At 45.1% G+C, this 15,312-nt stretch overlaps 1 protein-coding gene across 1 annotated transcript in view; it reads right to left on the bottom strand.

The window, feature by feature from the left end:
* The window catches only part of NDUFA13 (NADH:ubiquinone oxidoreductase subunit A13), a 74,532-nt gene extending 73,475 nt beyond the window's left edge, over positions 1 to 1,057 (bottom strand). Inside the window, exon 1 of the mRNA XM_073551325.1 lies at positions 894 to 1,057. Coding sequence (XP_073407426.1) covers positions 894 to 987 — 94 coding nt within the window. The 5' untranslated portion in view covers positions 988 to 1,057. The remainder of the gene's footprint in view (positions 1 to 893) is intronic.
* Between the last annotated feature and the right edge of the window lie 14,255 nt (positions 1,058 to 15,312).

Genomic DNA, 15,312 nt, shown 5'->3' with positions numbered 1-15,312 from the left:
GGGCGCCGTACGGGAGAACGAGCGCAGCGGTAACTGGCGGGGCGCCGAACGGGAGAACGAGCGCAGCGGTAACTGGCGGGGCGCCGTACGGGAGAACGAGCGCAGCGGTAACTGGCGGGGCGCCGTACGGGAGAACGAGCGCAGCGGTAACTGGCGGGGCGCCGTACGGGAGAACGAGCGCAGCGGTAACTGGTGGGGCGCCGTACGGGAGAACGAGCGCAGCGGTAATTGGAGGGGTACTGTATGGGAGTAAGAACGTTGCTGCTGTAATTGGAAGGGGGGCTTCTATGGGAGTCCGAGCACCACCGTGATTGTTCCCTAAGGGTGTGTGCACACGCTGCGGATTCTGCTGTGGATCCGCAGCGGTTTTGGTCCTGTACAGTACCATAATAGCCTATGGGAAATGGAAACTGCAGTGCACACGGTGCGGATTTGCTGCGGTTTCTAATCCAGAGAAAAATATTCAGGATTGAGAGTCCTCAGTAGTTGGAAGTAGTAGGACTCTCAATCCTGAATATTTTTCTATCTACTGGCTAACACGGTACAAAGATATACATCTTTCCTGTATCATAATCCAGAGAAAGAATTGACATGTCAATTCTTTCTGCGGATTCCGCTGCGGTTTGCCATCTCCTCCATTGTAGAGGTGATAAACCGCAGGCTAATCCGCAGAGCATTCCGCAGAGTGTGCACACCCGTCCCCAATTACAGTGGATCCTGTAGAACCACCCCAAATTATTACAGCCCTCGGACTCCCATAGAGCTCCCCTAATTAGAGCAGGACCATGGAGTCCCATGCAGGCTTACTGTCATGGGTAGACAGATACTTTCCATAGAGGAAGCATTTACCAGCATTGCAGGATAACCTGGCTCTCTATCCCCCAGACACCCACCGCTGAAACCACGACGGGGAAGGTTCCTCTTATAATCCACCGGACCGTAACCCCCGGGAGGGGGCATGTCCTGCTTCACCTTGGACGCCGCCATCTTCCCCAGCCGCGGACCGGAGCCTGGGTAGTGGGTACAGGAAAGCCTACGTTGAAGATGACGCAACCAGGAAAAGCGCGTCCGTACGTAACCGCCATCTTTTGTGTGGCACAGCGATAAGCGTCCTAGAAACAGAGGCGTGTTCCACACGTGACCACCAGAGGGAAGCACTCTATTCAATACATGCACTGACTCAGAACGGTGATGTAGACGTGGTGGGAAACGTCTGACTCGCCTGCTGGATACAGAGGCAGTAGTAGACAGCCGTAGTGAAGGCAGATGAGCTGGACAGTGTGAGCGACTCTGGTGTAGTGCTAAAATACAGGGAGCATCAGTGCTATGCAAAGTCACAGCGTCATCTAGTGGCCCGAAAGTAAAACGGCCTTTACTTATAACAACCAATCTTTACACAGCTTTCTATGTGTATTTTTTACATTTCTCAAGTGCTTTTTCCCCACGTTTGACAGCGCAGTTTTTCAGGATTTTTTGTATGTTTCTTTATTGGTGTTTTTCTTTTTACTCCATTACACAAAAACAGGAAACCCGCAAGATGTCCAGGTGTCTTCCGCGCCTTCCTGCTGACTTGCAGTGTAAAGATAGCGTCTTGGGTGCGGTAAAGGGCAGCTAACCTCGTCGAACCGCTTGGCTTCTTTGGTTATAATACGTTCACAAGCCTGACCACATGGACAAGTGTTCTGTCCAGTGACAAAGCTTTCTGTAACGGACCGTCCTGTGAAGTTACGGACCCCCTGAGACGGTCGCCGTTATGTGGCAGTGGGCTTCATACAGGCGGATCACAATGACCTCATGTTCCATCTTGTACATTTTTTTCTTGGAAGCATTAGACCAGTGCTTGAGTTTGGAATGTGCAGGCCCCGTATTTTTATCCCATGGTCTGGCCCCACTTTTTACTTTGCCCAGCACTCCTCCCCAAGGCGTATCACTAGCAGGAGACTGCAGAGGGCTCTGCCTCTTTTTTGCTCACAGTCTGAGGCCTCCTTCACATTGTCATGTTTACCTCCTTCCTGACATTTGAAGTATATATACGTCATGGAAGGGAAGGACTTCCTGACCAATGAAGTATAGGCACGCCATGGCTGCTCATGCGATCACCGTGACTAAACGCGCAGTGATCGCATAAAGGTGCCTGCTGTTTCTGATTAGGCCACAGGTCTTGTAGTCACAGGGGTTGGTGGCGTGCCCCCCCCCCCCCAAACTTTGCTGTGATTAGTTCAATTCTGATCAGCCAATCACAGCGGTCACAGTGTTTCAGGCAATGAAATTGTCTGAAACACTGATGCCCAGCCTATGATCGGTGCTGTAAGAGTACCAATCATAGGCTGGAGCCTAGCAATGCCAGCTTCACCAGGGCCAGCTGTGACTGATGCAATTAGACGATGACATTGATCGCACCAATCAGAGTGCACAGAGGACATCGGACCTCAGTATGACTGCCCTGCACTACCTCATTCTACCTTCGCACATGTGCAGTGTGGTCACACTGTTGCGCTGTGATGGGCCTTGTGGTGTCTCAAACTTTTTCAAGCATGTGCCATCACTGCTGCTACTGTTGAAGAAAGCATAGCCAGAAGCCTACTCCACACTGATGAGGGGCTACACCCTGAAACAGCTGTCTGTGGATGGATACCTGGCCTTGGTATTTCCCTTGTCATATCTGTAAACTCGTAAAGAGCTGGATATTGACTTAAAGGGCCACTTAATATGGTGGTAATGGTGGTTTCCGAAAGGAGCCACTCCTTGGCTGGGTCCTTCCCTGGAGGAAGATCTGGCTAGTCCCGTGTTTGAGACTCTTAAATGAGGCTCCACGGACTTTATTTGCATGTTGAAGAAAGAAGACATTTCTGATTCTTCCTTGATCTTTCCTAATCCCTCTCTCCCCTGTTCCACCTTCCATCTCTCCCTAACCCACTCCACATCCCAACCCCTTCTGCTGCCGAGCGCTGATCAGTTTTTGGCATTTTTTTTTGTTTGTGAGTTCTGCAGCCACCAAGCACTAATCAGTGACACAAATCACCTTCCATGTTTACTGTTTTACAGGACTTTTTCGTCCCTATCTATTCCCCCCATTCCCGCTTTTGCACCACCTTCTTGCATGCATCATGCAGCTGGCGAGCTCTGATCAGTGACACAAATCACTGATTGGTACTTGTGCTCATATCACCAATTGGCACCCATTCTAATTTTTGGCCAGGACTTTTTTTCCTGGTTTTTTTTTATCCCTTTTTTGCACCACATCCATGCGTGTGTCCTACAGACATCGAGTGCTGGTCAGTGACACAAATCACTGATCGGCCTCCGATTGGTGTTTTTTTGTTTTTTATTTTGTGTGAAAAAAAAGTACTGAATCAAAAGAAATTTAGATTAGTTGATAGGACTAGATTAGGGGCAGTAAAAATATACCATAGTAATCATCATCTACTACAGTATTTTTTACTGAATATAATCCGGGTTAGTGTCAGATAGTCGCAGGCGCTCAGTAATTATCTTTTTTTACTGACATCCATTTAGTAAGTTTGTTTTTTTATTTTACCAAATTTCTATACTTTTTACTAGATTCTTTTATAATGCTGCCCCCCCACACACACAGTATTATGCAGCCCCCACCCACATACATACACAGTATAATGCAGCCCCACCCCCCACACACACAGTATAATGCAGCCCCACCCCCCACACACACAGTATAATGCAGCCCCCCAAGACATACACAGTATAAGGGCTTATACTCATTTGTGAGAGACTCGCACAATTACCATGCAAGTCTTTCGCATTAAAACCTGGCACTGCTGCCAGCACTGGGACCGGAGCGTGCGGCTACATGTATTTCTATGCAGCCACACGCTCCGGTCCCAGTGCTGGTGGCAGTGACGGGTCTTCATGGGAGAGACTCGCACGAGAATCGTGCGAGTCTCTCGCAAGTGAGTGTGAGCCCTAATGCAGTCCCACAGTCCAGTAGCAGGGCCGCCATCAGGGCATTACTATGGGGTGCATTATACTACTATATATGACTATGGGGTGAATTATACTACTACAGCGTGGGCCATATATTGGATACACCTAAATAAAATGTGAATGGTTGGTGATATCAACTTCCTGTTTGTGGCATATTAGTATATGGGAGGGGGAAAACTTTTCAAGATGGTTGGTGACGATGGCGGCCATTTTGAAGGCGGCCATTTTGGATCCAACTTTATTTTTTCCAATGGGAAGAGGGTCATGTGACATCAAACTTTTTGAGATTTTCACAAGAAAAACAATGGTGTGCTTGGTTTTAACATAACTTTATTCTTTCATGAGTTATTTACAAGTTTCTCTTTGTTTACAGCCATTGACATGTCGCAGAGGTTATCACATGAGGAGCAGATAGAAATTGTGTTGATGTCTAGTGAACGCAGTACCCGGGTCATTGGAGCAGATTTCAATGCAAGACACCCTGCTCACCCAAAAAAGTTTGCCTCATCACTGAATATAATGTTCTGTAAAAATTGAGGGTCCTGTTCCAATTTTTGTTTTGCCCATTCTGCAAATTCAGTGCGACGATCTGGGTCACCAACCATTCCCATTTTATTTAGGTGTATCCACATAAATGGACCACCCTGTACTATATACAGTATAACTGTGGGTTGCATTGTACTGCTATATATGACAGTGGGGTGCATTATACTATTATATATAACTATGGGGGTGCATTATACTACTATATTTAACTGTAGGGTGCATTATACTTCTATATATGACTATGGGGTGCATTATACTATTATATATGACTATGGTGGTGCAGCCTACTACTATACAGTCATGGCCAAAAGTAATGACACCCCCGCAATTCTGTCAGATAATACTCAGTTTCTTCCTGAAAATGATTGCAATCACAAATTCTTTGGTATTATTATCTTCATTTAATTTGTCTTAAATGAAAAAACACAAAAAGAATTGTCCTAAAGCCAAATTGGATATAATTCCACACCAAACATAAAAAAGAGGGTGGACAAAAGTATTGGCACTGTTCGAAAAATCATGTGATGCTTCTCTAATTTGTGTAATTAACAGCACCTATAACTTACCTGTGGCACCTAACAGGTGTTGGCAATAACTAAATCACACTTGCAGCCAGTTGACATGGATTAAAGTTGACTCAACCTCTGTCCTGTGTCATTGTGTGTACCACATTGAGCATGGAGAAAACAAAGAAGACCAAAGAACTGTCTGAGGACTTGAGAAACCAAATTGTGAGGAAGCATGAGCAATCTCAAGGCTACAAGTCCATCTCCAAAGACCTGAATGTTCCTGTGTCTACCGTGCGCAGTGTCATCAAGAAGTTTAAAGCCCATGGCACTGTGGCTAACCTCCCTAGATGTGGACGGAAAAGGAAAAATTGACAAGAGATTTCAACGCAAGATTGTGCGGATGTTGGATAAAGAACCTCCACTAACATCCAAACAAGTTCAAGCTGCCCTGCAGTCCGAGGGTACGATGGTGTCAACCCGTACTATCCGTCGGCATCTGAATGAAAAGGGCCTGTATGGTAGGAGACCCAGGAAGACCCCACTTCTTACCCCGAGACATAAAAAAGCCAGGCTGGAGTTTGCCAAAACTTACCTGAAAAAGCCTAAAACATTTTGGAAGAATGTTCTCTGGTCAGATGAGACAAAAGTAGAGCTTTTAGGGCAAAAGCATCAACATAGAGTTTACAGGAGAAAAAAGAGGCATTCAAAGAAAAGTACACGGTCCCTACAGTCAAACATGGCGGAGGTTCCCTGATGTTTTGGGGTTGCTTTGCTGCCTCTGGCACTGGACTGCTTGACCGTGTGCATGGCATTATGAAGTCAGAAGACTACCAACAAATTTTGCAGCATAATTTAGGACTCAGTGTGAGAAAGCTGGGTCTACCTCAGAGGTCATGGGTCTTCCAGCAGGATAATAACCCAAAACACACTTCAAAAAGCACTAGAAAATGGTTTGAGAGAAAGCACTGGAGACTTCTAAGGTGGCCAGCAATGAGTCCAGACCTGAATCCCATAGAACACCTGTGGAGAGATCTAAAAATGGCAGTTTGGAGAAGGCACCCTTCAAATATCAGGGACCTGGAGTAGTTTGCCAAAGAAGAATGGTCTAAAATTCCAGCAGAGCATTGTAAGAAACTCATTGATGGTTACCGGAAGCGGTTGGTCGCAGTTATTTTGGCTAAAGGCTGTGCAACCAAGTATTAGGCTGAGGGTGCCAATACTTTTGTCCGGCCCATTTTTGGAGTTTTGTGTGAAATGATCAATGTTTTGCTTTTTGCTTCATTCTCTTTTGTGTTTTTTCATTTAAGACAAATTAAATGAAGATAATAATACCAAAGAATTTGTGATTGCAATCATTTTCAGGAAGAAACTGAATATTATCTGACAGAATTGCAGGGGTGTCAATACTTTTGGCCATGACTGTATATAACTTTGGGGTGCATTATACAACTATGAGGTGCATTATACTACTATGTATAACTATGGGGGTGTATTATACTACTATATATAACTATGGGGTGCATTTTACTACAATGTATGAGTATGGGGGTGCATTATACTACTATATATAACTATGAGGTGCATTTTACTACTGTGTATGACTGGAGTGCATTATACTACTATGGATGACTATGGGGTGCATCATACTACTATGGATGACTATGGGGTCAGTATGGAGAGACATGGGGGCAATATGGGAGGACACGTGGAGGTGGGATCCTTAACCCCTTCACGACCTATGACGCCTACGTAGGCGTCATGAAAAGCAGTGCCCAAACGACCTATGACGCCTACGTAGGCGTCATGCTATAAATAGCCCCCCTGCGGGTCGGGTGACCGGGGTCACTGAAAGGTCACCCGACCCGCACACAAAGGACCCTTCAGAGTTAACACCTGGGGGTGTGGCTTAGCCCCCACGTGCCTACGATCGCTCTGATTGGCTGTTAAAAGTGAAACTGCCAATCAGAGCGATTGTAATATTTCACCAATGAAAATTGGTGAAATATTACAATCCAGCCATGGCCGATGCTGAAATAGCATCGGACATGGCTGGACACAGAGACCCGACCCCCCCCACACCGACTGACGGCACCGATCGGCTGCCGCCACCTTCTGACGGCACCGATCGGCAGCCGCCGTCATGATCTGCCCCCCCCGCCTTCTCTCCACCCCCCCAGCCCTCCGATCATCCCCTCTCACCCTCCGATCACCCCCTCACCCTCCTTTGTGCCTCCGATCTCCCGCTATCCGTCCCGGTGTCCTGCCGTCCAGCGTCATGGGCGCCGCCATCTTGCAAGATGGCGGGCGCATGCGCAGTGCGCCGAATCGAATCTGCAACGCTGCAGATTCATTCATTTATTTTGATCACTATGATAAACTTTCATAGTGATCAAAATAAATAAAAAGTAAATCACCGCCCCCTTTATCACCCCCATAGGTAGGGACAAATAATAATTTATTTATTTATTTATTTATTTATTTTTTTCCATTAGGGTTAGGTCCAGGGCTAGGGTTAGGGCTAGGGTTAGGGTTAGGGTTGGACTAAGGGTTAGGGTTGGACTAGGGGTTAGGGTTGGACTAGGGGTTAGGGTTGGACTAGGGGTTAGGGTTGGACTAAGGGTTAGGGTTGGACTAAGGGTTAGGGTTGGACTAAGGGTTAGGGTTGGACTAAGGGTTAGGGTTGAATTTAGGGTTAGGGTTGAATTTAGGGTTAGGGTTGAATTTAGGGTTAGGGTTGAATTTAGGGTTAGGGTTGGAATTGGGATTAGGGTTGGGGTTGGGATTACGGTTAGGCTTGTGGTTAGGGTTAGAGTTGGGATTTCGTTAGGGGTGTGTTGGGATTAGGGTTGTGGTTAGGGTTATGATTAGGGTTGGGATTAGGGTTAGGGGTGTGTTGGCGTTAGGGTTGGAGATAGAATTGAGGGGTTTCCACTGTTTAGGCACATCAGGGGCTCTCCAAACGCGACATGGAGCCACCATTTATTCCAGCCAATTTTGCGTTCAAAAAGTCAAACGGTGCTCCCTCCATTTCGAGCCCCGACGTGTGCCCAAACAGTGGTGTACCCCCACTTATGGGGTATCAGGGTACTCAGGAAAAATTGCACAACAACTTTAGGGGTCTAATTTCTCCTGTTACCCTTGGGAAAATAAAAAAATGGGGGCTAAAATAATTATTTTTGTGGAAAAAAAAGATTTTTTATTTTCACGGTTCTGCGTTATAAACTTCTGTGAAGCACTTGGGGGTTCAACGTGCTCACCACACATCTAGATAAGTTCCTTGGGGGGTCTAGTTTCCAAAATGGGGTCACTTGTGGGGGGTTTCCACTGTTTAGGTACATCAGGGGCTCTGCAAACGTAACATGACGCCCACAGACCATTCCATCAAGTCGGCATTTCAAAGCGTCACTACTTCCCTTCCGAGCCCCAACGTGTGCCCAAACAGTGGTCCCCCCCCATATATGGGGTACCAGCGTACTCAGGACAACCTGGACAACAACTTTTGGGGTCCAATTTATCCTGTTACCCTTGTGAAAATAAAAAATAGTGGGCTAAAAATCACTTTTTGAGGAAAAAAAAATATTTTTTTATTTTCACAGCTCTGCGTTATAAACTTCTGTGAAGCACTTGGGGGTTCAACGTGCTCACCACACATCTAGATAAGTTCCTTGGGGGGTCTAGTTTCCAAAATGGGGTCACTTGTGGGGGGTTTCCACTGTTTAGGTACATCAGGGGCTCTGCAAACGTAACATGACGCCCACAGACCATTCCATCAAGTCGGCATTTCAAAGCGTCACTACTTCCCTTCCGAGCCCCAACGTGTGCCCAAACAGTAGTCCCCCCCCATATATGGGGTACCAGCGTACTCAGAACAACCTGGACAACAACTTTTGGGGTCCAATTTATCCTGTTACCCTTGTGAAAATAAAAAATAGTGGGCTAAAAATCACTTTTTGAGGAAAAAAAAATATTTTTTTATTTTCACAGTTCTGCGTTATAAACTTCTGTGAAGCACTTGGGGGTTCAAAGTGCTGACCTCACATCTAGATTAGTTCCTTAGGTGATATAGTTTCCAAAATGGGGTCACTTGTGGGGGGTTTCCACTGTTTAGGTACATCAGGGGCTCTGCAAATGTAGCATGACGCCCACAGACCATTCCATCAAGTCTTCATTTCAAAGCGTCACTACTTCCCTTCCGAGCCCCAACGTGTGCCCAAACAGTGGTCCCCCCCCACTTATGGGGTACCAGCGTACTCAGGACACACTGGACAACAACGTTTGGGGTCCAATTTATCCTGTTACCCTTGTGAAAATAAAAAATAGTGGACTAAAAATAATTTTTTGAGGAAAAAAAAATATTTTTTTATTTTCACGGCTCTGCGTTATAAACTTCTGTGAAGCACTTGGGGGTTCAACGTGCTCACCACACATCTATATTAGTTTCTTGGGTGATCTAGTTTCCAAAATGGGGTCATTTGTGGGGGGTTTCCACTGTTTAGGTACATCAGGGGCTCTGCAAATGTAGCATGACGCCCACAGACCATTCCATCAAGTCAGCATTTCAAAACGTCACTACTTCCCTTCTGAGCCCCAACGTGTGCCCAAACAGTGGTCCCCCCCACATATGTGGTACCAGCGTACTCAGGACAAGCTGGACAACAACTTTTGGGGTCCAATTTATCCTGTTACCTTTGTGAAAATAAAAAATAGCAGGCTAAAAATTTATTTTTTGAGGGAAAAAAAATATTTTTATTTTAATGGCTCTGCGTTATAAACTTCTGTGTAGCACCTGGGGGTTCAAAGTGCTCACTATGCATCTAGATAAGTTCCTTAGGGGGTCTAGTTTCCAAAATGGGGTCACTTGTGGGGGAGCTCCAATGTTTAGGCACACAGGGGCTCTCCAAATGCGACATGTTGTCCGCTAACGATTGGAGCTAATTTTCCATTCAAAAAGTCAAATGACGCTCCTTCCCTTCCGGGCCTTGCGGTGCGCCCAAACAGTGGTTTATGACCACATATGAGATATTGATGTACTCAGGAGAAATTGCCCAACAAATTTTAGGATCCATTTTATCCTGTTGCCCATGTGAAAATGAAAAAACTGAGGCCAAATAAAATTTTTGTGAAAAAAAAAGTACTTTTTTTTTTTACAGATCAATTTGTGAAGCACCTGGGGGTTCAAAGTGCATACTATGCATCTAGATAAGTTCTTTGGAGGGTCTAGTTTCCAAAATGGGCTCACTTGTGGGGGAGCTCCAATGTTTAGGCACACAGGTACTCTTAAAACAAGACATGGCAACCGCTAAACATTCAAGCATATTTTACATTCAAAAAGTAAAATGGCGCTCCTTGCCTTCTGAGCCCTGCCGTGCGCCCAAACAGTGGTTTATGACCACATATGAGGTATCAGTGTACTCAGGAGAAATTGCCCAACAAATTTTAGGATACATTTTATCCTGTTACCCATGTGAAAATGAAAAAACTGATGCTAAAATAAAATTTTTGTTGGAAAAATTAAAATGTCCATTTTTTCATTCCATGTTGCTTTAGTTCCTGTGAAGCACCTGAAGGGTTAATAATCTTCTTGAATATAGTTTTGAGTAGCTTGAGGGGTGCAGTTTTTAGAATGGTGACACTTTTGGGTATTTTCTGCCATATAGACCCCTCAAAGTGACTTCAAATGTGAGGTGGTCCCTAAAAAAAATGGTTTTGTAAATTTTGTTGTAAAAATGAGAAATTGCTGGTCAACTTTTAACCCTTATAACTTCCTAACGAAAAAAAATGTTGTTTCCAAAATTGTGCTGATGTAAAGTAGACATGTGGGAAATGTTATTTATTAACTATTTTGTGTCACATAACTCTCTGGTTTAACAGAATAAAAATTCAAAATTTGAAAATTGCAAAATTTTCAAAATTTTTGCCAAATTTCCATTTTTTTCACAAATAAACGCAAAAATTATTGACCTAAATATACCACTATCATGAAGCCCAATATGTCACGAAAAAACAATCTCGGAATCGCTAGGATGCATTGAAGCGTTCCTGAGTTATTACCTCATAAAGGGACATTGGTCAGAATTGCAAAAAATGGCCAGGTCATTAAGGTCAAAATAGGCTGGGTCATGAAGGGGTTAATGGGAGGACACTTGGGGTCCAGAAAGGGAAGATGCTTGGGGTCCAGAATGGGAGGACACGTGGCAGCAGGTTGTGGGACATTATTACTGTAGGAGTTCAAGGATATTATTTTTAAGGATACTGTTTTCAGTGTGGGGAGGAGAGGTCCTGTTACTATTCAGGGCGACATTGTCACTTTTTTTTCTTCATCTGGCTTAGTGTAGAGGTTGGGGAATGTGCTCTAGATAACGGTTATTTTTTGCAGAGACGAGTCCTGGCTAGAGAAGTGATGGCGTTCTCTGCTGGTTGAAGATGAAGGACTTCAACTACAGATGTCACCGGTGAATCAGTGTGTTACCTGTATACTGACACTATACATTTGAAAATAGGAGGACAAAGGAGCATATGAAAGCACAAAAGTTATTAATATCATATCAATAACATCATATCAAATAGTAGGGTAATGGTGCAAAAAAATGAATAGTATGAGATACACAAAAGGGGAAGAGATAATGAGGGAAAATATATCAAGGCTCAGTGACAGCACAAATAGTATTAATAATAAAGCACATAAAGACCCCCAAAAAATGAGTAAAGTGCTGATTACCCTGAAAAATAACAGGGCATGTGTGCAATATCAGTATTTTGGGCAATATAACCTATATGTTATAGCTGACACTGCGCACTAGGTAAAACACCACAAAAAAGGACCCCAGAGCATTGGTGTGCCATGCCTGGAGCAAGTAAAAAATCCCGGCAATAACCACCCTCAAAAGTTAGGTAAATCCCATAATGGTGGTAAAACATAGGTGGGACAGCACTTACCTATGAGGATCAGGTGTGGGACACCAAAGATGGATAGGAAGGAGACCCCCGATGTGTGTTTTGTCAGCGTCAAGCAGCTTTCTCAAGGGGATATACTAAGTGAGCGCCACAAGGACCTTCATATACCATTGGTGGTCAATCATATGACCTGGTCACATGCGTCCATGGACCAATAGCAGCGAATAAGGGCGGTAACAGACGCCTCTCAGATGCAGGAGGCCCAGGGTCAAACTCACCCGCATGCGCACAGCTGCTAGATAAACATGAGTGGTATATGATTTACTGAGAAGGCACCCAAATCAAGTCATATTCAAGGCGTATACCTGGTTATTTAACCCTCACACAGAGTCAGGCAATAAAGGCAGTATAAAAATACAAAAAATAACCACATATAATTAAATTTGCAAATATCAGGATCCTGTCAGCGCTGGCGGACTGCCGTTGCTGAGCAGGGTAGCTCACCCAGACTACGGGGGCCCCGGGGTCCGAAGCTACAGGGAAAGTTCGGACAACAGGACCTGTGATACTGAAGATAGAAAGAAGTACAAGGACCTACGATCATGTGACCACTGGGGGCGTGGCTTAGCGTCCTGTTGCAGAAGATGACTGAAGGATTCTATTACAGGAATCCTGGAGTACAGGCTAGGGAAACTCAGGTCAGAAAAACGAGGGGTCATACACGGGGAGGACAGCGCGGTACCAGAGGAACAGACAGAATAGTCAGAACGTAAGCAAAGAATTATACACCGAGATAGCAACGTAGTACAAGAGGGGAAATCAGAGCGTAGTCAGGTCCAAGGCAAAAGAGTCATACACGGAGATAGCAAAGTAGTACGAAGGGGACAGGCAGAGCTCGTAACAGGGACAGAACCGGATCAAAACCAAACAAGCATAAAGTATCACAATCACTAAGCACACCAGGGTCATACACTCGGCCAAGGTCTGAGTATAAGCGACAAGGAGTGAGTCCACAATGAGACTATAAAAAGTCTCCCAGAATCTCAGAGTGAGGCTGTCCAAATTAACCTCTAAACTACCTGATCCGACGAACTCAGCAGATCATGACAGCAAACAGGAGAAAGAATAAGCTCCGAGTGCTTTATAGTAAAATATCAAAATTTTATTGTGTATAAATAATTGGGTAACAAAGACCCTAGCAAACAAGACATAAAAGAGGTACCAGATAGTGGGTGGAAGAAAAAGTGGGTACCCTTCCATAATGCAAAGCTAAAGTAGCTAGATAGTATACAAAGGTAATGCCTGATCACCGCAGGTCTCCAATAATTAAACAGAGGTCACAACCATAAAATATAGGTATGGGTCAGGCTTACCGTTAAAGTGCCAAGTGGTTGGAGGGGTAGCCCCAACCGAGAAATGCCCCGACGCAAGTTTTGCTGTAGGGGTACAGCTTTCTCAAGGGGATGTTAAAAACCAGGGGAATAGGACCTTAAATGGTGACACTGTGTGGTCACGTGTTGCACTTGGACCAAGAGGGGTGGCAATGGCGGCGCATGCGCACTGCGTGCGGCAGTTCCTAAAAAAAGCGCACGTGCGGAATGCATAAAGACGCCTGTCCATGGATAGGAGGAGCGCACAGCAGCGTGCACGCACACAGCGACCCCGCAGTCACAGTAATGCCTACACTAAGCAAAGGGGGAAGGGAACAAGAGAGGAGAGGAAGGAATAAGGGCATACATAGTATGTAAACAGTATGTGACATGCAAAAGTGCAGCAATACAAGAACTACATGGCACGGAACATAGTGTCAAATAGATCAAAATATAGTCAAGAGTACAATTAAATGTCACATCATATATATGATCAATAGAGAATACCAAAAAAGGGGGGGAAGGGGAGAGAGAGCATGGCATAACTGGAATGTGCGTCTATACACAGAACCAGAATATAATAAGGAAGACAAAATGTACATCGTATCAGTCTGGAAAAAATATCTTGTTGAGCATAAAGTCCCAATAAGAAATGCCAATGGATTAAAAAGAAGAAAGATTGTGTAGGTCTTCTGGTCCAGAATACGTTGGGGCACCAATCTTCAAAGATCAGGGACACAAAACAAGGCACCAACCCATGGCAGTCACTGAAATAATACAAATATTAAAAAAATGTTAAAAAAGATGGACAATGCATGGAAGAAAACACATCATAAGAAGGAACTAAAGCTAAGGGACTCATTGAGGCACTTAGGTGTCATGGCTCCAAGAGTTACGATCCATTTCGCCTCCATCTGCACAAGCACCTTTTGTTGTTGCCGCCCCTAACCCTTAGAGACCTCGCATCGCAATTGTGAACAACCCTGAAGTGGCGAGGAATGGTTTTGAGATCACAAATATTAGACACTGTCTTGGCCGCGCCAATGTCCCTCACATGCTCCCGCACACGTATCCGTAGCTCGCGTGTAGTTAAGCCGACATATATCATGGGACAATCACAGGTAGCATAATAGACAACGTTGGTGTTACTGCATGATATGCGTTGGCAAATGTCAAAAGTTTTTGACCCATCAGAAGACGTGAACGTAGAGCAGCGGAGGACATTGGCACAGGCAAGACAGTGCCCACACGGAAAATATCCAGGAGTAGGTCCCCCTGTGTTCAAGAAATTGTTTGGAGTCGGAGTGCAGTGATTCCTGACCAGAATATCATTCAGATTTTTCGACCTCCTGGCAGTCATGGAGGGAAAATCGTCCAACGCTGCCCCCAGGGAGGGCTCGGTTTTGAGTATATCCCAGTGTTTTTTTTAGGATACCTTGCATATTGAACCACTCGTGGTTATATGTGGTAATGAAGCGTATGGGCCCATCACCAGTCCTGTCCCGTTTCTTCCCAGTACACAATAGACCGCGACGTGGGGTCTTTCTAGCTCTGTGGTATCCAAAACGGATCGATCTGTTACTATACCCACGGGCCCGAAGGGATCCTTCAAGTCTCAAAGGTAATATCTGAGGAGCAAATTCTCCTCATCCCGAGGAACTGTCCGACCGGGACAGCCCTAATGGTGGCAGGATGGTGTGCTGAGTCAGCATGTATGAAGGAATTGACTGAAGTCGGCTTCCGGAACACGTCTTTATGAATGTGACGTGACTCGTCGACTTCTAAAGTAATATCCAAAAAATCAATTTTGGTGGGGTGAAAAGAGTAAGTCAGTCGAATATTAAATGGGTTGTCATTCAAGCCCCTCATAAACTCCTCGAGCTCATGCACGGTCCCATTCCACAACATCAGAATATCATCAATGTATCGAAGCCAGCACTGCACATGGGAGGTGGCCGGTGCGCTCACGTCCCCAAAAAGTAATCTCTCCCAGGAATCCAGGAAGAGATTGGCGAATGTGGGCGCATAAGCCG

The sequence above is a fragment of the Dendrobates tinctorius genome, unplaced genomic scaffold (genome assembly GCF_039654945.1).
Source record: "Dendrobates tinctorius isolate UK_male_01 unplaced genomic scaffold, ASM3965494v1 ptg000175l, whole genome shotgun sequence".
In the NCBI taxonomy this organism is placed as follows: Eukaryota; Metazoa; Chordata; class Amphibia; order Anura; family Dendrobatidae; genus Dendrobates; species Dendrobates tinctorius.
Note: the sequence above shows the minus strand (reverse complement) of the source record. Positions and strands in the feature narration are given on the sequence as shown.